The following is a 25938-nucleotide window of genomic DNA, read 5'->3' on the forward strand; positions in this document are numbered from 1 at the left end:
CAGCCTAGTCACCCCGAGTGACCCGTGGGCCGCCATTTTGTGTTTCCTCTTGAAGTCCCTTCGCGATCCCGGTACGTCGACTGGTGGGCCCTGAGGAGGTAACTTTGAATTTCCTTGGGCTTCCCTGGTTGCTCCAGACGTGCCCTGCCTCCCTACCAAGTGGCGAGTCCCTCAGACCTTGCTGTTCTGCACCGAAGCATCTTTCTCCTTTCTGTGTGAGTTGCTGTTGTCAAGACTTATTGTGTCCAATCCGAGCACCGACGCTGCAGCACTCGACATCCTTTGTGGGACAGCTCGAATCCAGATCCTGGCCGTCCTCAACGCCTCCTGGTCCTCATGGCTGAAGTCAAGCGTCACCTCCTTCACCTGAAATCACCCGACATAGGTGGGCATCCACCTATCGCCTTCCTGGTCACTGGCAAGTGACCCAAACTCTGTACCCTTGGATCTCTACGGACTCTTCGCATCTTTCCGGCAGCAGCACTTCTTTGCCAGCTCCCATTGAAATCGACGGCGCTACCCGACACCATTTGACACCTATGCACCCGGCTTCCCTGGGTGAGGTAACTCGAGTACTCCGGTGCTCCCATGGGTGTTGGCCCTAGAACTTCCTAAGTCCCAAAGGGTTTGGTCCTGACTCATTTCTAAGTGTCCCTAATCTTTAAAAATCTAACCGCGAATTTCCCTATAGAAGCTAATGGGAGCTCGCGGCTGTGTTCTCACACTGCACACGGCCCCCGTGGGTCCCCTGTGTCACTACCTTGGGTGGTTGCTTGGGGTCCCAGCGATTCTACAGACTCTAGGCCTTGTGTCTAGTTAAGTCGTGGTTCTTATACCACTATTTTAGTATATGGTTTGGCTCGCCCCAGGGCCTGACGTGTATGTGCGCTATTTTACTGTCATAATTGAAGTGTAACTTATGTGTTTTGACCTCTAGTCTCTTAAAGAGACTAGGAGGGTGTGTTTATTAAGAAATACATATATTTTATATATATACCTGGTGTGGTTGTCTTTCATTTAGGCACTCTGGAGATTATAGACTGGTAAAACCAGCTGCTTTACATTCCTTCAAGACTTAGTCTGAGGGCTGCTCTCCATAGCTACCACTAGGATAGCTTTCAATAAAGGTTGTCTTTAACCTATAACCAATAGGGTGTTGTTTGGACTGGTACAGGGTGCCCACTATAACTAGTGGACAGTATATACCAGGCCAACTTCTCACAGTCCCTATGCACTTGTGAATAGAACAGCCCTGTGTGCCTCTCGTAGCAGAGTGGTATGTACCACATGGGTTACCCTGTGTAACTGCTGGTGCAGGGACCCTGTAAGTCTGCACACAGGTGCCTTGTGTGGCTTGTGACCCTGTACACATTAGGCTTGGGGATGTTTTTCGCAAGTTCGTTGGACTCTTCCTCTGCTGTGATTGTTTCCTGAGGGCTCGTTTGCCTTTCGTTCTAGTGACTGAAGCTTTTTGTTTTTATTTGTTTACTCCTTGTCCTTTTGTAATTAATAACCAGCAGAACTTGTATATCTTTCAGAGAAATCATTGACATTCATGAGAAGGAGAATGCTTTGGACATCGTCACCAATGACCGAGTTTACCACATTGTGGCAGAGTCACCGGAAGACGCCAGGTACCAGCATACACTTACAACGTATTTCAGCCACATTCACACCTCTGACCACCTGTGTCTGCCAGGGCTGAGCATCACACAGCGGGACATCCCTTGCGGACACTCTCACTTGACTCACCAAATCTAGGCTTTCCCTCCTGAATCCAGCTCTGGACCCAGCAGCCGGCTCATCTCTAACCCATATAAGACATACCACATCTAACCCTTCTAAAATCACTAAACTGGCTTCCAATAGATGATGGATTCTTAGAACTGCTGTATCACTTATAAACGCCTTACACCAGAACTACCTGACATACTTAGCATGAAAATGAGAAGTCCTAGAGAAAAACAGAAATTCAAGGATGAAACATGAAAAGTTAATCCACTCGTAGAAAATTTAGAGATTCAAGGAACAAATAGACATTCAGTGTACATCACCACTAAGAGCCCCTACACCTCCCAGTCCTACAAATGCATCTTTCAGTCGAGGGTCTTCACACCTGCCAGGTATTCATTAGCCAAGGCCTTTAACGCTCACAGCCAGCTCCCCACAAGTGTCTTTAGGCCTCACACCACTCCCAGACCCACCTTACTCAAAGCCCTTTAGCACTCGCCAATAAAAAGTCCATCTCTTGTAAAGGCATGGATGGTGGGACCAACTTATCTAAGAGGAAACATCACTCCATCAAACTTCGATGAATGATCAGGCGAAGGGAACAAGGTTTCTACATTCACTTTAAACACCTAGGTTCTAAAATGGTGGCCCATGAGAGAGTCCCACTGTTTGTGTATTTGTCTTTGTGTCAGTTATGATTTTCCTGTATTTGCTAAAGGGACTAGTGTTGGAAAATAACATGAATTATAAAAACAGTGGACATTATGGCTATGTCCGAAACATAAAAGCTCCTGAAATTGGGCAGTTCTTGTTTGATACATAGTCATATTACCCCACAATGCACTGCTCGTAAACTCTCACAACATCACAAATGATTTCATTGTTGGCACGACTGGTGGCGTCACATATCCCTTCACCATTGACTTCACTGGATTGATGACCATTAACTCTGAAGTTCACTAGGTACAACTTTTGACCACGCCCAGCATGCTCTACACAGATCCGCAGCCTCGCCTCGCTCTACACAGATCCTCGCCTCGCCCTACACAGATCTGCAACCTCCCCTCGCTCTACACAGATCCGCAACCTCCCCTCGCTCTACACAGATCCGCAACCTTGCCTCGCTCTTCACAGATCCGGAGCCTTGCCTCGCTCTACACAGATCCGCAGCCTCACCCCGCTCTTCACAGATCCGCAGCCGCGCCCCGCTCTTCACAGATCCGCAGCCGCGCCCCGCTCTTCACAGATCCGCAGCCGCGCCCCGCTCTTCACAGATCCGCAGCCTCGCCCCGCTCTTCACAGATCCGCAGCCTCGCCCCGCTCTTCACAGATCCGCAGCCTCGCCCCGCTCTTCACAGATCCGCAGCCTCGCCCCGCTCTTCACAGATCCGCAGCCTCGCCCCGCTCTTCACAGATCCGCAGCCTCGCCCCGCTCTTCACAGATCCGCAGCCTCGCCCCGCTCTTCACAGATCCGCAGCCTCGCCCCGCTCTTCACAGATCCGCAGCCTCGCCCCGCTCTTCACAGATCCGCAGCCTCGCCCCGCTCTTCACAGATCCGCAGCCTCGCCCCGCTCTTCACAGATCCGCAGCCTCGCCCCGCTCTTCACAGATCCGCAGCCTCGCCCCGCTCTTCACAGATCCGCAGCCTCGCCCCGCTCTTCACAGATCCGCAGCCTCGCCCCGCTCTTCACAGATCCGCAGCCTCGCCCCGCTCTTCACAGATCCGCAGCCTCGCCCCGCTCTTCACAGATCCGCAGCCTCGCCCCGCTCTTCACAGATCCGCAGCCTCGCCCCGCTCTTCACAGATCCGCAGCCTCGCCCCGCTCTTCACAGATCCGCAGCCTCGCCCCGCTCTTCACAGATCCGCAGCCTCGCCCCGCTCTTCACAGATCCGCAGCCTCGCCCCGCTCTTCACAGATCCGCAGCCTCGCCCCGCTCTTCACAGATCCGCAGCCTCGCCCCGCTCTTCACAGATCCGCAGCCTCGCCCCGCTCTTCACAGATCCGCAGCCTCGCCCCGCTCTTCACAGATCCGCAGCCTCGCCCCGCTCTTCACAGATCCGCAGCCTCGCCCCGCTCTTCACAGATCCGCAGCCTCGCCCCGCTCTTCACAGATCCGCAGCCTCGCCCCGCTCTTCACTCTATCCTCAGTCTCGACTCGCTCTACACTCTATCCTCAGTCTCGCCTCGCTCTACACAGATCCGCAGCCTTGCCTCGCTCTACACAGATCCGCAGCCTCGCCTCGCTCTACACAGATCCGCAGCCTCGCCTCGCTCTACACAGATCCGCAGCCTCGCCTCGCTCTACACAGATCCGCAGCCTCGCCTCGCTCTACACAGATCCGCAGCCGCGCCTCGCTCTACACAGATCCGCAGCCTTGCCCGCTCTTCATAGATGTGCAGCCTCGCTCTAGTCCGATCCGCAGCCCCACTCTACACAGATCCGCAGCCTTGCCCGCTCTTCACAGATCCGCAGCCTCGCCCCGCTCTTCACAGATCCGCAGCCTCGCCCCGCTCTTCACAGATCCGCAGCCTCGCCTCGCTCTACACTCTATCCTCAGTCTCGCCTCGCTCTACACTCTATCCTCAGTCGCGCCTCGCTCTACACAGATCTGCAGCCTCGCCTCGCTCTACACAGATCCGCAGCCTCGCCTCGCTCTACACAGATCCGCAGCCTCGCCTCGCTCTACACAGATCCGCAGCCTCGCCTCACTCTACACAGATCCGCAGCCTCGCCTCGCTCTACACAGATCCGCAGCCTCGCCTCGCTCTACACAGATCCGCAGCCTCGCCTCGCTCTACACAGATCCGCAGCCTCGCCTCGCTCTACACAGATCCGCAGCCTCGCCTCGCTCTACACAGATCCGCAGCCTCGCCTCGCTCTACACAGATCCGCAGCCTCGCCTCGCTCTACACAGATCCGCAGCCTCGCCTCGCTCTACACAGATCCGCAGCCTCGCCTCGCTCTACACAGATCCGCAGCCTCGCCTCGCTCTACACAGATCCGCAGCCTCGCCTCGCTCTACACAGATCCGCAGCCTCGCCTCGCTCTACACAGCCTCGCCTCGCTCTACACAGCCTCGCCTCGCTCTACACAGATCCGCAGCCTCGCCTCGCTCTACACAGATCCGCAGCCTCGCCTCGCTCTACACAGATCCGCAGCCTCGCCTCGCTCTACACAGATCCGCAGCCTCGCCTCGCTCTACACAGATCCGCAGCCTCGCCTCGCTCTACACAGATCCGCAGCCTCGCCTCGCTCTACACAGATCCGCAGCCTCGCCTCGCTCTACACAGATCCGCAGCCTCGCCTCGCTCTACACAGATCCGCAGCCTCGCCTCGCTCTTCACAGATCCGCAGCCTCGCCTCGCTCTACACAGATCCGCAGCCTCGCCTCGCTCTACACAGATCCGCAGCCTCGCCTCGCTCTACACAGCCTCGCCTCGCTCTACACAGATCCTCGCCTCGCTTTCACAGATCCGCAGCCTCGCCTCCTGTTCACAGATCCGCAGCCTCGCCTCCTGTTCACAGATCCGCAGCCTCGCCTCCTGTTCACAGATCCGCAGCCTCGCCTCCTGTTCACAGATCCGCAGCCTCGCCTCCTGTTCACAGATCCGCAGCCTCGCCTCCTGTTCACAGATCCGCAGCCTCGCCTCCTGTTCACAGATCCGCAGCCTCGCCTCCTGTTCACAGATCCGCAGCCTCGCCTCCTGTTCACAGATCCGCAGCCTCGCCTCGCTCTACACAGATCCATAGCCTCGCCTCCTGTTCACAGATCTGCAGCCTTGCTCTACACAGATCTGCAGCCTTGCTCTACACAGATCCGCAGCCTCGCTTCGCTCTACACAGATCCGCAGCCTCGCTTCGCTCTACACAGATCCGCAGCCTCGCTTCGCTCTACACAGATCCGCAGCCTCGCTTCGCTCTACACAGATCCGCAGCCTCGCTTCGCTCTACACAGATCCGCAGCCTCGCTTCGCTCTACACAGATCCGCAGCCTTGCCCGCTCTTCATAGATGTGCAGCCTCGCTCTAGTCCGATCCGCAGCCCCACTCTACACAGATCCGCAGCCTTGCCCGCTCTTCACAGATCCGCAGACTCGCCCCGCTCTTCACAGATCCGCAGCTTCGCCTCGCTCTACACTCTATCCTCAGTCTCGCCTCGCTCTACACTCTATCCTCAGTCTCGCCTCGCTCTACACAGATCTGCAGCCTCGCCTCGCTCTACACAGATCCGCAGCCTCGCCTCGCTCTACACAGATCCGCAGCCTCGCCTCGCTCTACACAGATCCGCAGCCTCGCCTCGCTCTACACAGATCCGCAGCCTCGCCTCGCTCTACACAGATCCGCAGCCTCGCCTCGCTCTACACAGATCCGCAGCCTCGCCTCGCTCTACACAGATCCGCAGCCTCGCCTCGCTCTACACAGATCCGCAGCCTCGCCTCGCTCTACACAGATCCGCAGCCTCGCCTCGCTCTACACAGATCCGCAGCCTCGCCTCGCTCTACACAGATCCGCAGCCTCGCCTCGCTCTACACAGATCCGCAGCCTCGCCTCGCTCTACACAGATCCGCAGCCTCGCCTCGCTCTACACAGATCCGCAGCCTCGCCTCGCTCTACACAGATCCGCAGCCTCGCCTCGCTCTACACAGATCCGCAGCCTCGCCTCGCTCTACACAGCCTCGCCTCGCTCTACACAGATCCGCAGCCTCGCCTCGCTCTACACAGATCCGCAGCCTCGCCTCGCTCTACACAGATCCGCAGCCTCGCCTCGCTCTACACAGATCCGCAGCCTCGCCTCGCTCTACACAGATCCGCAGCCTCGCCTCGCTCTACACAGATCCGCAGCCTCGCCTCGCTCTACACAGATCCGCAGCCTCGCCTCGCTCTACACAGATCCGCAGCCTCGCCTCGCTCTACACAGATCCGCAGCCTCGCCTCGCTCTACACAGATCCGCAGCCTCGCCTCGCTCTACACAGATCCGCAGCCTCGCCTCGCTCTACACAGATCCGCAGCCTCGCCTCGCTCTACACAGATCCGCAGCCTCGCCTCGCTCTACACAGATCCGCAGCCTCGCCTCGCTCTACACAGATCCGCAGCCTCGCCTCGCTCTACACAGATCCGCAGCCTCGCCTCGCTCTACACAGATCCGCAGCCTCGCCTCGCTCTACACAGATCCGCAGCCTCGCCTCGCTCTACACAGATCCGCAGCCTCGCCTCGCTCCACACAGATCCTCGCCTCGCTCCACACAGATCCTCGCCTCGCTCCACACAGATCCTCGCCTCGCTCCACACAGATCCTCGCCTCGCTCCACACAGGTCCGCAGCCTTGCCACGCTCTACACAGATCCTCGCCTCGCTCTACACAGATCCTCGCCTCGCTCTACACAGATCCTCGCCTCACTTTACACAGATCCGCAGCCTCGCCTCCTGTTCACAGATCCGCAGCCTCGCCTCCTGTTCACAGATCCGCAGCCTCGCCTCCTGTTCACAGATCCGCAGCCTCGCCTCCTGTTCACAGATCCATAGCCTCGCTCTACACAGATCTGCAGCCTTGCTCTACACAGATCCGCAGCCTCGCTTCGCTCTACACAGATCCGCAGCCTCGCTTCGCTCTACACAGATCCGCAGCCTCGCTTCGCTCTACACAGATCCGCAGCCTCGCTTCGCTCTACACAGATCCGCAGCCTCGCTTCGCTCTACACAGATCCGCAGCCTTGCCCGCTCTTCATAGATGTGCAGCCTCGCTCTAGTCCGATCCGCAGCCCCACTCTACACAGATCCGCAGCCTTGCCCGCTCTTCACAGATCCGCAGCCTCGCCCCGCTCTTCACAGATCCGCAGCCTCGCTTCGCTCTACACAGATCCGCAGCCTTGCCCGCTCTTCATAGATGTGCAGCCTCGCTCTAGTCCGATCCGCAGCCCCACTCTTCACAGATCCGCAGCCTTGCCCGCTCTACATAGATCTGCAGCCTCGCCTGCGGATAGTTCTTGCACTCGATGCCCCTTTCTTAGAACTCCGTGGCTGCACTTAGTACACCCTCCCCCCCCCCATAGTATACAGAGCTCAACCACTGGCCCTGCCCAATATATTTTAGCAGTGTTCATGCCCCACATGGAATACTACTTTCCACACAACCTTCTGTGCACCTCCATCAGCCCCTCCCAGTGAATGCTAAGCAAAGGGCCTGACCTTTTGTACCTTTGCGCTCAGTGTACCTGCGCCACACCTTGCTGGCCACGAGCCTTGGCGAGGGCCATTCCACATATCTATGCCCTCGCGAATGATGCATGTAGGGTCCAGGCTGTGCATTCCAGTTGTTTGTTGCATCAGGTTTGGATTGATGATACCATCAGTGGCACCTGCCTCATCTTGAGGGCAGGTGCCCAGCAGCTTCTCTTTGGACATGTGACTACCTCTTCCTCCCGTGAGCGTGGCAGGTACCCAGATCCTGTCTTAACATGTGACTAGATCTCCTCTTTAGGACAGATGCCCAGGCCCCTTTTGTGAACATGTGACTAGATCTCCTCTTTAGGACAGGGGCCTGGGCCCCTCTTCTGAACATGTGACTAGATCTCCTCGTGAGGACAGGAGCCCAGACCTACCTTGTGAACATGTGACTAGCTCCTTCTCCTGTGGGCATGGCAGGCACCCAGACCCTGTCTTATCAACATGTGACTAGAACTCCTCTTTAGGACAGGTGCCCAGGCCCCTCTTGTGAACATGTGACTAGATCCCCTCTTTAGGACAGGTGCCCAGACCCCTCTTGTGAACATCTGACTGGATCTCCTCTTGAGGACAGGTGCCCAGAACCCATCTTGTCAGCACGTGACCAGATGGCATTCTTGTTTATTTCCGGCCTGATCCCCTTGTAGGTCTTTACCAACCATGTTACCAGATTCCCTCTTGAGGGCAGTGTCCTGATTATAGCTTGTGGAAATGTGATTCCTGTGAACATGTGACAAGACTGTACTGTGAGCATGTGACCAGATCCCCCTTGTAAATATGACCAAATCTCCTCTTTAGGCCATGTGTCCAGATCCCCTCTTGTGGACATGTGACCAGATTTCCCTTTCAAACGTGACTAGATCTCTTTAGGACAGGTGCCCAGAACCCTCTGGTGAACATGTGACTAGATCTCCTCTTGTGGGCATGTGACTAGATGTCCTCTTTAGGACAGGTGTCCCGATCCCTTATTGTGAACATGTGAACAGATCCCCCTTGTAAATGTAACCAGATCTCTTTAGGACAGGTGTCCAGATCCCCTCTTGTGGGCACGTGACCAGATCTCCTCTTTAGGACAGGTGTCCAGACCCCCTCTTGTGGGCATGTGACTAGATCTCCTCTTTAGGATAGATCTCCTCTTGTGGGCATGTGACAAGATCTCCCTTTCAAACGTGACCAGATTTCCTCTTTAGGATAGATCTCCTCTTGTGGGCATGTGACTAGATCTCCTCTTTAGGATAGATCTCCTCTTGTGGGCATGTGACCAGATCTCCTCTTTAGGACAGGTGTCCAGATCCCCCTCTTGTAGGCACGTGACCAGATCCCCTCTTTAGGACAGGTTTCCAGATCCCCTCTTGTGGGCACGTGACCAGATCTCCTCTTAGGACAGGTTTCCAGACCCCCTTTTGTGGGCACGTGACCAGATCTCATTCTTGCACCTGTCCAGCCAGATCTCTATTAGACCCCCGGCACTACCCAGGCTGGCACGGGTGTCCATCTTGTATCCATCGTGCGGCTGCAGAGACGGCCGAGAACACATTGTCCTTGAAATGTGCGATCTGGGAAGTTTGGCGCTTGATTTATTTCTAGCATGTGGAGTCGAACAAAGCGGTTCATTCATGGGCTGAGTCAATGGTTGAGGAGGGAGGGGGCGTGCCTGGGCACAGTCCAGGAGACAGAGCAGAACAGCCTCCCCAGGGCTCTCTGCCACTTGATAAACCCTTGCACTGTAAACAGGGGGATTACTCACATCCTGTCTGGGCATGCGTCCAGTGCCCTGTGCCAGCCTGGGCAGTCTACCGAGCTGACACCTGCCACGCTCTGCTGCTTCAGGAGTTTCCTTGCGTGTTTGTGGCACTGGGATCGGTGTGACTGTAAGGGCAGCGGGGTGCCAGCGGCCTGCTGGGCTCTGTACTCCTGCTCTGTGAACCCCAACAACGTGGTCCTGTGTGCCGCAAGACACCCCGCTCTTTCGCTCTATTTTATACGTTATAGGTCGGATGTTAGGGAAGGCCTTTTGATGGATGTCACGAGATAATATCTGTCATATCTTACTTATAGGGGCTTCCAGCCAATCCCTCTTCATCTATTGGTCTCTTACTTTCCTATTCACATTCTCCCCCCCCCAACCCCTCCCCAAAGGGAACAGCGGGTCAGCCCCCCTCAGCTATTGGCCGACTCCCCTCTGAGTGATGACATTCTGCCCTCTCACAAGGAACACGTCCACACACAATTGTTTTCTTAGGTGCCAGGGACGACTATGGTAATGTGTGTTTTCTGAGACCACAAAGGTCGTTTTCCTTTTAGCCAATCGTTTTATAGATTGATTGGGGGCTGGCAGCATCCATAACAACACAATGAAGTTTAGCAAAAACCACGACTAAATAAAACAAACACTGATAAAGCCCAACAAACGGCCACCCAATCACAGAGCCGGTGAGTCTGCCAGTGTGTCTTCGGTTGACTTCATTCACCCTTCACGCTTGTGCTTTATTCAGCATTTCTGTTCTCATTCCTTCCTTCAGTTCTTCCTCCCCCTTACTTTCATCCCGCGCTTCCTTGCTCCCCGCCGAGTCTGTCCTTCGCTCCTCCGTAGCCTCTCTGTTAAGAGCTCCTTGCCCTCTTGAATTCCGGTCTTGGAATCTCTACATTAGATGCCAATATACATCTCTTCTGTGCGGCTTTACTAAATGACTGAGCGCTTATGCAGAGCTCGCCGTCCTCTAGGCGCTCTTATGTACCGCCTCTTCCTCTGGTTACAGAATACACTGCCCCTTCGGCGCCTGCACAGAGTGCATTGACACTCAGGGGTGCACACAGAGTGAGGCTTGACTTGGACATCCTTACAGAGCCTGTCGCACTTGGGGCTCTGGAGCAGAGACCGAAGCCCTCGGGGGCTCCTGGAGAACCCGCACCTCTCTATCGAACATGTCACCTCGTCTGTGCTGGTCACAGCACCCTCTGGAGGCCCCGCCCAATTCTCACCTTCCTTTATGTGCCCATACAGAAGCATTCACTCCCTGTGCCCTGGTACAATGCATCGTTCCCTCTCGGTGCTCAGCCATATGCACCACTACACACCTGCTAGGGGGCACCGTATTCCATCTCAGACATCCCCACGCTGGGACTCTGCTGAACCTTTGGTCATGTGCACACTGGGGCGCTAGGAGTACTCCAGAGACGCATATACCTCTGTAATGCAGCACTGGCCTCTCCTTGTACATGTGAACCCCACACTGTGGCGCTAGGAGTACTCCAGAGACGCAGATACCTCTGTAATGCAGCACTCACTGGCCTCCCCTTATACATGTGAACCCCACACTGGGGCGCTAGGAGTACTCCAGAGACGCATATACCTCTGTAATGCAGCACTGGCCTCTCCTTGTACATGTGAACCCCACACTGTGGCGCTAGGAGTACTCCAGAGACGCATATACCTCTGTAATGCCTCACTGGCCTCTCCTTGTACATGTGAACCCCACACTGGGGCGCTAGGTGTACTCCAGAGACACATATACCTCTGTAATGCAGCACTGGCCTCTCCTTGTACATGTGAACCCCACACTGGGGCGCTAGGAGTACTCCAGAGACGCATATACCTCTGTAATGCAGCACTGGCCTCTCCTTGTACATGTGAACCCCACACTGTGGCGCTAGGAGTACTCCAGAGACGCAGATACCTCTGTAATGCAGCACTGGCTTCTCCTTGTACATTTGAACCCCACACTGTGGCGCTAGGAGTACTCCAGAGATGCATATACCTCTGTAATGCCTCACTGGCCTCTCCTTGTACATGTGAACCCCACACTGGGGCGCTAGGAGTACTCCAGAGACGCATATACCTCTGTAATGCAGCACTCACTGGCCTCTCCTTGTACATGTGAACCCCACACTGGGGCGCTAGGAGTACTCCAGAGACGCATATACCTCTGTAATGCAGCACTCACTGGCCTCTCCTTGTACATGTGAACCCCACACTGGGGCGCTAGGAGTACTCCAGAGACGCAGATACCTCTGTAATGCCTCACTGGCCTCTCCTTGTACATGTGAACCCCACACTGGGGCGCTAGGTGTACTCCAGAGACATATATACCTCTGTACTGCAGCACTGGCCTCTCCTTGTACATGTGATCCCCACACTGTGGCGCTAGGAGTACTCCAGAGACGCATATACCTCTGTAATGCCTCACTGGCCTCTCCTTGTACATGTGAACCCCACACTGGGGCGCTAGGAGTACTCCAGAGACACGTATACCTCTGTAATGCAGCACTCACTGGCCTCTCCTTGTACATGTGAACCCCACGCTGGGACACTAGGAGTACTCTAGAGACGCAGATACCTCTGTAATGCCTCACTGGCCTCTCCTTGTACATGTGAACCCCACACTGGGGCGCTAGGAGTACTCCAGAGACGCAGATACCTCTGTAATGCAGCACTGGCCTCTCCTTGTACATGTGAACCCCACACTGGGGCGCTAGGAGTACTCCAGAGACGCAGATACCTCTGTAATGCAGCACTGGTCTCTCCTTGTACATTTGAACCCCACACTGGGGCGCTAGGAGTACTCCAGAGACGCATATACCTCTATAATGCAGCTCTGGTCTCTCCTTGTACATGTGAACCCCACATTGGGGCGCTAGGAGTACTCCAGAGACGCAGATACCTCTGTAATGCAGCACTCACTGGCCTCTCCTTGTACATGTGAACCCCACACTGGGGCGCTAGGAGTACTCCAGAGACATATATACCTCTGTAATGCAGCACTGGCCTCTCCTTGTACATGTGAACCCCACACTGAGGCGCAAGGAGTACTCCAGAGACGCAGATACCTCTGTAATGCAGCACTCACTGGCCTCTCCTTGTACATGTGAACCCCACACTGGGGCGCTAGGAGTACTCCAGAGACGCAGATACCTCTGTAATGCCTCACTGGCCTCTCCTTGTACATGTGAACCCCACACTGGGGCGCTAGGAGTACTCCAGAGACGCAGATACCTCTGTAATGCCTCACTGGCCTCCCCTTATACATGTGAACCCCACACTGGGGCGCTAGGAGTACTCCAGAGACGCATATACCTCTGTAATGAAGCACTGGCCTCTCCTTGTACATGTGAACCCCACACTGGGGCGCTAGGAGTACTCCAGAGACGCAGATACCTCTGTAATGCAGCACTCACTGGCCTCTCCTTGTACATGTGAACCCCACACTGGGGCGCTAGGAGTACTCCAGAGATGCAGATACCTCTGTAATGCAGCACTGGCCTCTCCTTGTACATGTGATCCCCACACTGGGGCGCTAGGAGTACTCCAGAGACGCATATACCTCTGTAATGAAGCACTGGCCTCTCCTTGTACATGTGAACCCCACACTGGGGCGCTAGGAGTACTCCAGAGACGCAGATACCTCTGTAATGCAGCACTCACTGGCCTCTCCTTGTACATGTGAACCCCACACAGGGGCGCTAGGAGTACTCCAGAGACGCATATACCTCTGTAATGCAGCACTGGCCTCTCCTTGTACATGTGAACCCCACACTGGGGCGCTAGGAGTACTCCAGAGATGCATATACCTCTGTAATGCAGCACTGGCCTCTCCTTGTACATGTGAACCCCACACTGGGGCGCTAGGAGTACTCCAGAGACGCATATACCTCTGTAATGCAGCACTGGCCTCTCCTTGTACATGTGAACCCCCCACTGGGGCGCTAGGAGTACTCCAGAGACGCATATACCTCTGTAATGCCTCACTGGCCTCTCCTTGTACATGTGAACCCCACACTGGGGCGCTAGGAGTACTCCAGAGATGCATATACCTCTGTAATGCCTCACTGGCCTCTCCTTGTACATGTGAACCCCACACTGGGGCGCTAGGAGTACTCCAGAGACGCAGATACCTCTGTAATGCAGCACTGGCCTCTCCTTGTACATGTGAACCCCACACTGAGGCGCTAGGAGTACTCCAGAGACGCATATACCTCTGTAATGCAGCAGTGGCCTATCCTTGTACATGTGAACCCCACACTGGGGCGCTAGGAGTACTCCAGAGACGCATATACCTCTGTAATGCAGCACTGGCCTCCCCTTATACATGTGAACCCCACACTGGGGCGCTAGGAGTACTCCAGAGACATATATACCTCTATAATGCAGCTCTGGTCTCTCCTTGTACATTTGAACCCCACACTGGGGCGCTAGGAGTACTCCAGAGACGCATATACCTCTGTAATGCAGCACTGGCCTCTCCTTGTACATGTGAACCCCACACTGGGGCGCTAGGTGTACTCCAGAGACATATATACCTCTGTAATGCAGCACTGGCCTCTCCTTGTACATGTGAACCCCACGCTGGGGCACTAGGACTACTCCAGAGACAGATACCTCTGTAATGCAGCACTGGCCTCTCCTTGTACATGTGAACCCCACACTGGGGCGCTAGGAGTACTCCAGAGACACATATACCTCTGTAATGCAGCACTCACTGGCCTCTCCTTGTACATGTGAACCCCACGCTGGGACACTAGGAGTACTCTAGAGACGCAGATACCTCTGTAATGCCTCACTGGCCTCTCCTTGTACATGTGAACCCCACACTGGGGCGCTAGGAGTACTCCAGAGACGCAGATACCTCTGTAATGCAGCACTGGCCTCTCCTTGTACATGTGAACCCCACACTGGGGCGCTAGGAGTACTCCAGAGACGCATATACCTCTGTAATGCAGCCCTGGCCTCTCCTTGTACATGTGAACCCCACACTGGGGCGCTAGGAGTACTCCAGAGACGCAGATACCTCTATAATGCAGCACTGGTCTCTCCTTGTACATTTGAACCCCACACTGGGGCGCTAGGAGTACTCCAGAGACGCATATACCTCTGTAATGCCTCACTGGCCTCTCCTTGTACATGTGAACCCCACACTGTGGCGCTAGGAGTACTCCAGAGACACATATACCTCTTTAATGCCTCACTGGCCTCTCCTTGTACATGTGAACCCCACACGGGACACTGATGTACCTTTAGACATGTGCACTCCCACACTGGGGCACTAGGAGTACTCCAAAGACTCATATACCTCTGAAATGCCTCACTGGCCTCTCCTTGTACATGTGAACCGCACACTGGGACACTGATGTACCTTTGGACATGTGAACCCCCATGCAGGGCACTCATACCCTCATACAGATGTACTGTCATGGTGAGGCACTGGCCTGCAATGGGACATATGTAATCTCATACTGGGGCTCTGGACTCTAGGGCATCAGGTGCACTCTCCTCTTTCATACGTGTTCACTGCCACAGTGGAGTCTCACCTTGTGCGAGTGTCACCACACACTGGAGCACTGGTATCCCAGTCTGGGCTAACATCTGTAAGGCAGTGCAGTGGTTACCGGACTGTCTTACAGACGCCTAGCCCAAAAGGGGACACCACCCTTACCTTTACACTGACACCTCTGCTGCGGCTCTGTGACCCTACACTCTAACGTGCCACCTCACACTGGCACATCTGTCTTCCCTTGGGCAACACAAGCTTTACATTGAGACAGTAGTGTCCTCTAATGACATGTTTCCAAGCTCTGGGGCAGTGGGCTTGGGACGGTTGTATGTCCACCCTTTACACTTTCCTCCACTGATAATATAGGGGTACCCCAACATTACGCACCAGCCTTTCCTTCATGCACGTATGCACCAACCCTAGGGCTCTAACCTCTGTCATACACGTGTACCATATGCAGTGCATGTGTACACTTATACTTGTGTACCCCACAAAATGTTCACTTGCCTCCATGTGGGTGTGTGCCCCTACTTTGGAGCAATTAACTCCCCAGGATGTAGCATATTTAGGGCAGTGGCTTCACCTTCAATTGGGGTACCGCTTACCCTCATGTATGTGTACCTCCACATTCTGGCACTGATCTTGCTTCTACGTGTGCACACCCCAAGCTGTGTAGGCACATCCCTTCATAACTGAGTAGCCTGACACAGGGGCCCTCCCCCGTAACATATGTACTTCCATACTTCAGTGGTGGCATCCGCTCATACGTGTTTGCCCCTGCACTGGGTAACTGACTTCCACCCTCCATGTGACTGAGTACCTTACTAGGGCACTGGACCTCCCTCGTGTGTTGAGGTGGTGTACATTAGACACATGCATAAGAAACTTGTTTCCTATTGTGTGGCCCCTATAGTGCGACTTTGGTCTCCTCTGAGCATGGCCTGTGTAGAGCCACCCAAGGGCACTGGGCATCCTTTCCAAGATATCCACCTTTCTCCCTACGGGTAGTTCTACTACCACCCTCTGAAGACAGTGCTCCAGTACATACAGGTGTATTCCCGCCTTGGAGCTCTGGTCTCCTACCATACAATGCATTACCACACTTGGGCACTGTGCACCATGGCCATGGGACACCGCTCTGTGCCCACTCATACCAGTGATTCAGATTTCAGCCTCAGGGGGAAGCAAGAGACATTAGAAGCCCCTGAGGTCTCTAGCTTTATGCTCTGGGCTTGATCCGAATGCCATGTCCAGGAAATGGAATGTTAATGATCATGAAGGAGTAGACAAGCAGATATCTGTAACGATACTCACCATTATTAGTAAAAAAGATTGAGTATGGCAAGAAAAGATCAAAAGAAAACCATACTATTTAAAGGAAAGAGAAAAGGAGAAATTAGATAAAGTACAACAAGTGACATTGAAGAAAAAGGCTTCTGAGATTAAAATCTATCGGCAGCGGCTGCTGCCTATCTTTATAACGAATTGGTTTCTTCTGAAAGCGATATCTTCTATTCCATCTTTTCAGTGTCCTACATAAAGCAGTATAGCCCTGAGGAAGACCTTCCTTGAAATCGTTGTGGTCCCCACACTTGAAGGTCGAAACGCGTGGGCTCACCTTTTGGTTTAACCCCACCTTCTCAACTTCACACAACACTTCCCTTCCCCTTTGCACGAGTTCAAGAGTTGCAACAGGACACAAGTGTTTGGAGACTTTATGAAATGTCAAAGTGTACCGAATTAATTGTGGTATAACTTTTCTTAACCTATACCAATGCTACCTCCGACCTTTCCCCTTTTGGACCGTTGAATTAAAATCTAATCGAGGAAAAAATGATGTATGGCTTTCCCGATTTATGATGTATATTTGATCTCTCCAATTTTAGGACCAAAAGATGTTAAGAATCTGTCTAAATCTCACTGTTTGTAAATGTATTAATTATGATTTGATAATACTTTGTGTTGCTTTAATTCTTGTGACAATGAAAATGTTGTTTCCCTAAAGAAAAAGGCTTCTTTTAAAAAAAAGAACAAAAAAGGGGCAATGTTCATAAATAATTGAATTAAAAATATTAAATATTTTTGATAAAATTTCTTTCGTGATGGCAATTAGTTTTTGTACATCCAGACTCAGTCGTGTAAATTCTCTTTATGCAATATTGTTCTGTAGTGGAACTCAAGCGTAGGCAACGTACTGTGTCTAGGCTTTAAGTGAATATATTCGTATCTATGGTCTCAGGGGCACTCTTGTCTGTGCTTGATGTCCAGGAAAGAGGCAGTCCCCCGCCCAACTAGAGGGATAGTCTAAAGATTCACCAGTATTTGGGGGCCAGTGGTAAAGACGAGTTAACCCTTCGTGTTGAGGAATCCATACACCGCAGTGCATAATGTTTGTTTTCTCTTTCTACAGTGGTTGGTTCAATGTGCTGAGTCGTGTTCATAGCGCTACAGCTCAACAGCTGCGGGAAATGCGAGATGAGCAGGCGAACCCTAAAAACGCAGTGGTGAGTGAGATCTCCTGGACAATTACTACTTATGGGAACCCAAGGTGCACGTAGAATGTGGTGTTAGTGTCCGCATTGTGCAGAATAGTATTTATTGATGCAGTGGGAGTGATTTGTGCTGGTCTGAGCACGGCATCGCAGCCTTTGTAGAGCAACCTGTAGCCATACTCAGATGTGCGAAGTGGTGCTTACCAGGGGCAACTTTGTAATATGGTGTGGTAACTTGTGATGGTGTTTGGTGCAGAGCAAAGTCTGTCTGGAACAGATTCATAGTGCGGTGCGTGTGATGAGGCTCGACACAGTGAATCGTCCATTTGAAGAGGATTCATAGTGCAGTGTGTGTGATGTTGATCAGCACCATGGATTGTCTATTAATAGATTCATAGTGTGGTGTGTGCGAGCGGGGCTAGATGCAGTGAACCGTCCATTCAAAGAAGATTCATAGTGCGGTGTGTGTGAAGGGGCTCGATGCAGTGAACTGTCCATTCAAAGAAGATTCATAGTGCGGTGTGTGAGGGGGCTCGATGCAGTGAACCGTCCATTCAAAGAAGATTCATAGTGCGGTGTGTGAGGGGGCTCGACGCAGTGAACTGTCCATTCAAAGAAGATTCATAGCGCGGTGTGTGTGAGGGGGCTTGATGCAGTGAACTGTCCATTCAAAGAAGATTCATAGTGCGGTGTGTGTGAGGGGGCTCGACACAGTGAACTGTCCATTCGAAGAAGATTCATAGTGCGGTGTGTGGGAGGGAGCTAGTCACAGTGAATCGTCCATTTGAAGAGGATTCATAGTGTGGTGTGTGTGAGGGGGCTCGACGCAGTGAACCGTCCATTTGAAGAGGATTTGTAGTGCGGTGTGTGTGAGGAGCTCGGCGAAGTGAACAGTCCATTTGAAGTAGGTGTGTGTGAGGGAGCTCAACACAGTGAAACGTCCATTTGAAGAGGATTCATAGTGCTGTGTGTGTGAGGGGCTCGACACAGTGAATCGTCCATTTGAAGAGGATTCATAGTGCGGTGTGTGTGTGAGGGGCTAGACGCAGTGAACCGTCCATTTGAAGTGGGTGTGTGTGAGGGGGCTCGATGCAGTGAATTGCCCATTCAAAGAAGATTCATAGTGCGGTGTGTGTGAGGGGCTTGACGCAGTGAACCGTCCATTTGAAGTGGGTATGTGTGAGGGGGCTCGATGCAGTGAATTACCCATTCAAAGAAGATTCATAGTGCGGTGTGTGTGAGGGAGCTCGATGCAGTGAATTGCCCGTTCAAAGAGATTCATAGTGTGGTGTGTGTGAGGGGGCTCTGCAGTGAATCATCCATTCAAAGAAGATTCATAGTGCGGTGCGTGTGCGGCAGATCAGTACAAAGGAGTGTCCATTTGGAGAAAATACACAGTAGAGCGCAGGTAGCTTGTAAAGGGGTTCAGCATAGTGCAGGGCACGCTTGGAAACTATTCGCAGTGCAGATTCGTGGTCATATGATGAGGCCTTCAATGTACAGCGTGCAGCGAGGGAACTTTTATATTCCAGTTTGTGTAAATGCACAGTGTGCACCAGGAGAGCACTGCCAGTTGGAATCAGATAAGGCGTTGCAGTTTGCACCAGGAGGATGAAGCACGAGCCAGGGGAGGCGGAGCTGAACCCGATAGGGGCCCATGTCGAATGGCTCTCGGAGTCGGGAATTCTCCTCCCTCCAGCAAGCCTGCGAAAAGTGGGGCGTACAGAATTAGTTGACCCTAACCAGCCATTAGCCACCCAATCATAGAGAAAGGTGGTAAGTGTCCGGGGTCTCAAAAGGGGGATGTAGGTTACCAGTTTGCACGTGATCCCCCCGATCTGAAGTGGAAGCCCATCCACCCACGCCAGAAAGAAGCTGGAGTCGCAGCCGCAAAGTTGAGGGGAGAGGGAGGGGCGGAAAAAACCCAGAAAAAATATCCAAAAGGCGAAATTATTCTAGGTAGATGAGCTGTTCACACAGTGTCCTTGGAATGCCTCACTGCAGGGACACTGAGTGAGCGAATCTTCAGCACATAGCCACAGACAGAGTAGATGAGATGGTCGCCCAGGGTCCTTGGGATGCCACAGGGCAGGGGCACTGAGGAGCAGGCGAGTACCCAGCAAGGGTCCAGGGCAAGCGGAACGGCACTTGCAGCCCGAGCCGATCCTAACAGACACCCTCAAATTTGGTAGGAAGAGAAACCTGGAACCGCAAACACAGAGACCTTGCTTGAAGGGGCACCTCGAGCAAAGACAGTGCTGCCATAAAAGGAACAAGAAGAAGTTTTAGAGGACAATGCCCAACAAAAATGAATGTGTGTCCTCATGTAACGTAACTGGTGCTATGTAAAACGCTCTGATACCCGATTCGGCTCTAGTTCCCGCTATATAAAACTCTGAAAAAATTTCATGACATGGATGTTTATTAAAGACCAAGCTAAAGTTGCGGGTTTTACAAACCATGTTTTAACAAACTACAGCCTACCTATGCACCATATCATGTCGTCACTAGAGTGATTAATGGGGAAAGGGACGCAGTTTGGGGGCAGGGCACTGAGAAGGGAGGGGGGGAACTCGCCCCTGGGAGGGGTTGTGCACAAGATCATGAGGATTGCCTATAGCCTAGCTCTCCCCTGCTAACTCAGCCTCTGCCTCAGGCGTCACAGGGGCTCAGTCACCGCAGGTCCGGTTGGATTTACAAAAGGGGCCAAATGTAATGAATAGAAGGAATATTCCATTTATTGGAGATTTGAACCCTTCGCTGCGGATATCCTGAGTCTGTTTAAATCTGCGTTTACTTTGACTGGAAGGGTGTGAGGGACATGGTCATTTGAGGCTTTTGTAAAATTAGGTTACCACACCTGCTTAACCTAGGACCACCTCCCACTGGAGAATATAAGACTGGATTTGAGTAAACTGAAAGTGAAACCAACCACCTTCAGCCCCATCCACCCTATGAGTGGGAAATTGGAATACTATTAGGAAAGGAAACTAGCCAGAAAGATCTAGGCTCACCCTAAGTAGGAACAATATGTATTAAACATTTTTTTTGACAAAGCCAGTGTTCTGCTGTTGGTGGACCTCAGTTTTTATTAGGAATCTCCTTGGAAATTAATTTGTGATTGATTTGGCTACTTCCAGGATGTAATGATACCAGGCTTCTGTTCGAAACACCACTATAGTGCTCCAGTATTTAGTCCAGTATATCTTTTGTAAAATCCACCAATGTCCTTATTTGGTCTTTCTCTATTTGTTAACTGTGTTCAGAAATATGTGCGACGTGAAGTAAGTCCGGCAGCGTCTTCACCACAGCAAACGTTCTTGCCTCTGAGGAAACTGTTAATATCCTTAAACCTCAGTCAAGTCCTGCAGCTGTATGGCTCTGCTTTCAGCAACAGCCTGGGATGGCTTTGGTACATGCATCAGATTAGAGGATTTATGCAATTTATGACACCCATTATGAAAGGAACTGTTGGCAGTGTCTGAGGTGTGCAGCTATTGGTGCCATCGTGAGAGGCTGCTGAGTTCCCCATCTGTTCAATCATTGGTCATCACAGTTCGGTACATTTAAAACAAGCTGACTGTTATATCTGTCCAGAATCTAATTTTACTTTACATTTCACTCAGATGCTGTGATATTGTGCTGTTCTAGGATCTTCCTACTGCAATATCTCTAGGACCTCTTACCTCTAGACTCCTTTCTTCTGCTCTCTGCCCTCTCACATTGGTCTCGCCTAGGGATTCTGTCAAATTCCTCCTTTACCTTCTCACATTCATTATTTCCCTGTTCCTTTGCACTTTCCTTCATTCCTACCCTTTGTGGCTGCATTTTTATGCTGATTGTAGGACTTCTCTCTGCAGATTGCTTTCATATACCTCTTACACTTCACTCCCTTGGACTCCACCCTCTGAAACCTTTCTCTCCAAAAGAATCCTATTCCTTTCCTAGGAAACAATCCTCTCACATTCCTCTCCTACAGTGTCTGCCTTCTCACATCCATCTCTTCAATGGGCAGTTCCACAGTCTTACCCGCTCAATACTTTTTGCCTGTGGATTCAGCCCTCTACCTTGCCCCTGTCTTTCCTCTGCCCTCTTACGATTATGTCTCGTATGGTCTCTAACCTCTCACATTCCTGTCTATCCTTATCCAACTCTTGTTACCTAGGGTTTCTACCCTCTCTGGCTCACATAGTATATGGGTTTACTGTCTCGCATCCCTTGTTTCTAGCAGCGTTACCCTCATACCTTCTTTTCTTCTACACACTCGCGTTCTTTATTTCAAGCACCTTTACCCTCATGCACTCTTCTACCCTCTCCCGTTCCTTGTTTTTTATGCAGCTCCATCCTCCTGCACTCCTTTTGTCTAACCTAACATTCCTTGTTTCTAGCACATGTACCCCCATACATACTTCAACCCTCTTACCGTATATTTTTCTTGGGCGCTGTCTCCTCTGATAGGAGCTCTTCCCACAGATACTCATTTCTTCTACCTTCGTTTTGGTCCTCTCTCCTAGATGTTCTAGCTTCCCACTCCTCTCTTTCAGAGGCTCTACCCCTCACTATCCCCCCCTTGTAGAGCTCTCCCACAGTCCTTATTTATAGCACCTATAGCCCCCTACACCCTCTTCTACCCTCTCACATTCCTAGTTTTTAGCACCTCTACCCTCATACACTCTCTTCTACACTCAAGTTCCCCTTTTATAGTGGATCTAGCCCATACACTCTTTTACCCTCTCACATTCCTTGTTTCTAGCAGCTCTAGCCACATACTCTTTTCGACTATCCTCTCCCATTCCATGTCTCTAGTGTCTTGACCCTCATGCACTCTTTTCCTCTAACCTCTCACATTTCTTGATTCTAGCGGGTGCCTCTCGTACACCTTTTTGTCCTACCCATCCACATTCCTTGTTTCAAGTGGCTATACCCTCATCCACTCGTTTCTTGTACCCTCTCACAGTCCCCCTTTCTTGTGGCTCTACCCCCATACTTTCTTCTTCGACCCTCTTACATTGTCTATTTCTTGGGATCGATCTTCTCTATTGATAGTTCTTACCATAGACACTCCTTTCTTCTATCTTCATATATTCCTCTTTCCTAGATAACTAGCCTCTCACTCTTCCCTTTTAGGGGCTCCCCCCTTCCACTTTCCTCTCTTGTAGAGCTCTATTCTCTTATTTTCCTTTTCTTTAACTGTTCTTCTAATACACACTTTTTTAACCTCTGTCATTCCTCTGTCCTGGGGGCTCTCCCCTCTCATGATCCTCTTATCCTCTCCACTAGGGGGGCTGCATATTTATCTCTTTTAGTGCTGCACGCTATCACATTCCTCTCTCCTAAGGGCCCTACCCTCTCACATGCTCTCTCCTAAGGGCCCTACTCTCTTACATGCTCTCTCCTAAGGGCACTACTCTCTCACATGCTCTCGCCTAAGGGCCCTACACTCTCACGTCCTCTCTCTTATGGACTATCATATTCCTTGATGCTGTGAGCTTGGCCCTCATACATCTCTCTTCTGCCCTTTTCAATAATCTCCTTGTCTGCAGCTGTCGTTTCACCTCACCCCCCCACGGTCCTCTTTTTAAATCTCTGTTCTATGACACCACTCCTTGTCACTCCTAATTCACGTGCTATTCATTGGCTCCTGATGATGGTCTCCCCTCTCCCTCCCATGCAGGGTACTCTGGATGTGGGACTCATTGACTCTGTCTGCGCCTCGGACTGTCCAGACAGGTAAGAGCACCAGGAGGCTAATGGGGCATCTGTGACAGGCTTTGCATGAAAGGAGATGTTGGCAGTTGCCTTTCTAGAGGAAGGGACAGGGGGGTGGTCCATCTGGAGGAAGAACTGTGAGCTGGTGGCCCACCTAGAGGAAGGGTTTAGGTCCACCTAGAGAAAGAGTAGCGAGCATGAGATCCATCTAGAGAAAGGGTTTAGGTCCACCATGAGGAAGGGTTTCGATCCACCTAGAGGAAGAGTAGCGAGCAGGAGACCCACCCAGAGGAAGAGTAGCGAGCCAGAGGCCCTTCCAGAGGAAGGGTTTAGATCCACCTAGAGGAAGAGTAGCAAGCCGGATGCCCTTCTAGAGGAAGGGTTTAGATCCACCTAGAGGAAGAGTGGCGAGCAGGAGACCCACCTAGAGGAAGGGTTTAGGTCCACCTACAGGAAGAGTAGCGAGCAGGAGACCCATCTAGAGGAAGGGTTTAGATCCCCCTAGAGCAGAGGTCTTCAAACTTTTTGATGCCGAAACCCCTGTCAAAATCTTTTCGGCGTAAGGACCCCCTCCTGACAAAAATTTCTAGAACTTTATACACCTCATCATTGACAACTATTGATAACCATAAATGCCCCCAATTCCCACAACAAATTATATTTACAGTGGGAAAATATTAAACAGTGTTTAGCATAGCAAAGGTTAGTGATCGTGGGGGCGTGGTCAAAGGTGTGGCTAAAAACAAAGGGCCTCATTTATGAGGAATTGGCATAGGGCAGCGCCGCAAGTCTTCTTGCTGCGCTGCCCTATGCCAATGTGAAAGGGCAGGAATGCACCGTATTATTAAATGTGGTACATTCTTGCCCTTTCCCCCTGCGTTGGCACACAAATTTCTGCCTTGTGCCAACATAGGCAGGATTGTTTTTGTGCAGGAAGGGGCACCTTCCTGCACAAAAACAATCCAGAGAGGGACTTTCCACTTTCTGTGTGTGCTGCAGAATGCAGCACACATGGAAAGTGGAAATAATGAGGCGTAAGGTTTTGGCGCTGCCCCAGGTTTACATGATTTTGTAAATCTGGGGCATTGTCAAAATCCATTGGCGTTGCGTGGGAACCCACACCGCAATGCCCATGGTTCACCTACTTGACACAGAGTAAGGCATTGCAGCAACTTGCACTGCTTTGTCTTACTCCATATCTATGAGGCCATGCAAAGCCACGCTGGGTGACTTTGCAGTGCCACATAGTTATAATTGAGACGCTTGCGCTGCTGGAGCTTTATAAAGTGATGCTCCAGCGGCACAAGCGTCTCGTAAGCCCCAAAATATTTTGTTCTGCGTAAGTCATTTTTTAAATAATATTTTAGGATAAAACTGAGCTTCCAAAATGTAGATTTTAGTAATACCAGTACATAAGTGATGCAATTTGTTTTTTGTTTTTTTTGCATAACTGTCCCTTCAACCCTCCTCAGGGGTACTAAACACTGTGTAAATACAGTTGCAATTAAAAGCACGACTTCACAGCCCAGGTGTTAACTCTTCCTACTACCAATGAAAAAAAAAAAAAAATCTTTGCAATCACAATGCTTGGAGTGATTACTGCTCCCAAGCACCCTTTACGTTTGCATTTTAACTCATAGCTGCATTTGCATCTTCTGCCAAGCAGGCCTCCTGGTGTGAAGGATTGTTTTACTTGCCTGCCTGGCCTCTAGTTTTTCGCAGCACAGGAGACCCAATTAACTTAAGCAGAAGCTTTTTCAGAATGAAGCACCCGGACCGTTCTCTTTTTCCAAAAGGAAAAGCACATTTTGGATTTCAGGCAGAAGTGAGGCCTGGAAATGTGCGACCCCCTTTCCATGACTCCAGGGCCCCCCTGTGGGTCGCGCCCCACAGATTGAAGACCTCTGCCCTAGAGGAAGAGTAGCGAGCAGGAGACCCACCTAGAGGAAGGGCTTAGATCCACCCAGAGGAAGAGTGGCAAGCCGGAGGCCCACCTAGAGGAAGGGTTTAGATCCACCTAGAGGAAGAGTGGCGAGCAGGAGACCCACCTAGAGGAAGGGTTTAGATCCACCCAGAGGAAGAGTGGCGAGCAGGAGACCCACCTAGAGGAAGAGATAGGAGCAGGTGGGACACCTAGAGGATGGGATAGCAAACAAACCCAGGCAGAAAGAGGGGTGGTGGTAAATTCCTTCCAGCATGGGATCATCCATTGGTGTATACCCCTCTCCAGGCTCATTGCCGCCAGAGATCAAGAGGTCCCCCAGCCCTTGCATGCCTTACACCCTCACATGTGCCCTCACATCGGTCATGGTGTCAGAGGAATGCTGCGTGTTAGGTCTGGAGATGCAGAAAAGTCTCCAGGTTCAAGGTGTCACAAGCACAGAGATGTTTTGGTCGTAGCTACCTGCACAGAGAGCTGTACCCGCCACTTGATGTCAGTGTTGTCTAATTTGCTTAGGGCTACAGATGGAGGGAGATGTGCATGAGGAAACATCACTAACCCTTACTTCTG

General features: G+C 51.9%; 1 protein-coding gene across 1 annotated transcript in view; it reads left to right on the forward strand.

Moving 5' to 3' along the window:
* LOC146859468 (unconventional myosin-X-like) overlaps positions 1 to 25938 on the forward strand; it is an 869852-nt gene that overhangs the window by 765120 nt on the left and 78794 nt on the right. Inside the window, exons 28-30 of the mRNA XM_085650190.1 lie at positions 1539 to 1634; positions 17636 to 17729; positions 23392 to 23447. Coding sequence (XP_085506316.1) covers positions 1539 to 1634; positions 17636 to 17729; positions 23392 to 23447 — 246 coding nt within the window. The remainder of the gene's footprint in view (positions 1 to 1538; positions 1635 to 17635; positions 17730 to 23391; positions 23448 to 25938) is intronic.

This window comes from Triturus cristatus, chromosome 3_2 (genome assembly GCF_964204655.1).
Source record: "Triturus cristatus chromosome 3_2, aTriCri1.1, whole genome shotgun sequence".
Lineage (NCBI taxonomy): Eukaryota > Metazoa > Chordata > Amphibia > Caudata > Salamandridae > Triturus > Triturus cristatus.